This window comes from Perkinsus marinus, assembly GCF_000006405.1.
Source record: "Perkinsus marinus ATCC 50983 genomic scaffold scf_1104296962358, whole genome shotgun sequence".
NCBI lineage: Eukaryota > Perkinsozoa > Perkinsida > Perkinsidae > Perkinsus > Perkinsus marinus.
In genome coordinates this window covers 1-2,447 of record NW_003205437.1, presented here as the reverse complement: position 1 = coordinate 2,447, position 2,447 = coordinate 1, and the positions used below count along the sequence as shown (strand labels likewise).

General features: G+C 41.0%; 1 protein-coding gene across 1 annotated transcript; it reads left to right on the top strand.

Moving 5' to 3' along the window:
- Positions 1–547: 547 nt before the first annotated feature.
- Pmar_PMAR026421 (conserved hypothetical protein) lies at positions 548–2,383 on the top strand (the record flags this gene model as incomplete). Its single annotated transcript, XM_002771902.1, has 7 exons — positions 548–620; positions 667–757; positions 1,683–1,798; positions 1,851–1,935; positions 1,986–2,053; positions 2,120–2,226; positions 2,274–2,383. Coding segments are annotated over 7 exons (650 nt in total), but the record flags the coding sequence as incomplete, so codon positions are not given.
- Between the last annotated feature and the right edge of the window lie 64 nt (positions 2,384–2,447).

The following is a 2,447-nucleotide window of genomic DNA, read 5'->3' as shown; positions in this document are numbered from 1 at the left end:
CGACTATTGCATATCATCGCGAATATCGCGCTATTCACCGAGTTTTACGACGCCACTTCACGTAAAACAGGTGAAACTCCGTTGTTTTATAACTGAGTGTAATCTCCCGTGAAAGACAGATACTGCCCACCCTGGGAGTTTTGATATCATTTTTATACAGATTTGTCACTATTATCGGCTCAAGATATCACTGTAGAGTATGTGGTGGAGCTTAGTTCACACCCTGTGTGTAGTAAATATGTGTCACATTTTTCATACCACTCCATTTTGAATCGCCTGCAGGTGACTGACCATTTTCAGCGGATCCTTGTTCATCGTCATCATAATGCCAGAATCTGCTGATAATCAGAAGCCGACTTTAGTATCGATGGAGGAGTCGTCATGTGTGGATTTGAGTGAAGTTGATCTCATATGTGCTGACATGGATGGCACTTTAGTATCTCCATTTCATACCATACCGGACGTAACACTAAATGCTATTATTAGAGCCGATCAGAATGGGTGTAATAATGTCATACCGTAATTTTGTAACATCGTCATTACGTAGGTCCGGTGGTTCCGGCTACAGGGAGATGCCGAGCTTCAACTAGCAGACTGTTTGGGCGATCTGGCATTGATTTGTAAGAGGTCGCAGGTTCTATCCCGGCATGCTGTATTTTTCTGCAGATATTCTCGTCCAGGAATTTACCTCAACGGTTCCGTTATCTATGACCATACAGGAGCAGTGGCTGCTGAAAAGAAACATGATATCGCTGATGTAATAATAAAGCTTGGTTGAAGGAATATATGCTCGCTCTTTCCAGCTGAGTTCAGGAGTTTCTTAAAACTGATAGTAGGAGTTTATATACGAATTTAGGTAGGAGTGTACAGAAACTAATGAGAATTTCCCAAAATTTTCATATGGTCAGCAACACATGTAGTTGAGCAGTTTTCAACCTTTCAAAAATTTCGGTGAGTTATTGAAAATTTTCGGATAAGCCACTCATAATCCTGGTTCACTGAGATGGTACAGTACGTGACCTTTATCGTTTCAGTGATAGTTTGAAGGGGCTACAGTTTCCTGGAACATTGAATTATAAAATGAAAAATAACGGCAGAAAAGTAAAGTATCATGAAAAATAAGAAGGTCGAGCGCTAAGAATTGGCCAAAATCTCAGGCGGCTCCGTTGGTGAACAATACTCTCTTGCATTGCCATCGTGAATTTTCGACACAGTAGCAGAAGTGGCTTCGAATATTGTAGTGATAGCATAGTCTAGTTTATCGGGGACCATCCTCACTATGCACTTGGGCAACTACGTGTGTTAGTGACAAGAAGGAATTCGTGTTGGTTTTTATACGCTTCTACCCTGAGTCAAAAATGACTATTAAATGATGATATTCAATAATGACTATTAATAATTAACTAATGACTATTTATACTCTTCTATGAGTGAAGAATCTGACTATATAGCTTTGGAAACCTTTGAGCGCAGCTGAGGGAAGCAAGCATGTACTCCAGCACTGATTCAAACCAACTGTGAGATCAAGGGAGTTTCACCGGTTTTACGTGAAGTGACGTAATACTCTGTGAGAAACGCGAAATTTGCGGTATGCAGTAGTCGTGAAATATTTTTTCCACAAGCGTTTTTCATATCACGGGTGAAACTCCAACGTACTCTATGATAGAGTTTTTCCTGTGCAGATAGTCGGTACAGTTGCCCTACTGAAAGACGACGAATCTGTGATGCTTTTGTGTTATAGTGGAGATCGCGTATTGGCTCCCTACGAGGATAATAGGGTGGTAGATGTTTACAAGAAGTGAGCGATGGATGGTATGGCGCTGGAAAAATTTTAGGTGATTCTTGCTCAGGTTTGGCGATCCGATACCGGAGGAGTGTGGATCGTATGAAAAAATGTTGGAAAAGATTCGAAGAGAAAATTTGCCAATTCATGTGGTAAGAAGTTATAGTTTTTATGGAACTTTCGATTTTTCTTCTCTTTCTAGATGCATGTGATGTCGCTGGTAGATCCGATGGCGGAAGACATGAGTAAAAGGTTGGAGGATTTTGCAAAGTAATCATGGTAGATTTGAACCGGGGACCTTTCGATCGAGAACATGACGCTCTTCCGTTTGACCAGATGTATGGGTTGTGTGGCTGCACAGTCGGTTTCGATGGCAATGGATATCGTTCCGCGAGGAGTCAGCAAAGGATTAGGCGTGAAAGTTTTGAAGGAGAAATATGGATGTAATGAGTATCTTTGGTTCAAGTTATTATAATACGGATGAAGTTAGATGCTTGCCTTGCATGTATCGGAGATGCGATGAACGATTATGATATGCTAATTGAGGCGGACGTTCCCGTTGCAATGGGAAATGCTATATCTCAAATAAAGGTAGTGTAATTCGTCTACGATTTTTAACGCATAGGAAAAATCCTCAGTGGGGGGAACTCACTAAGTAAGTTGT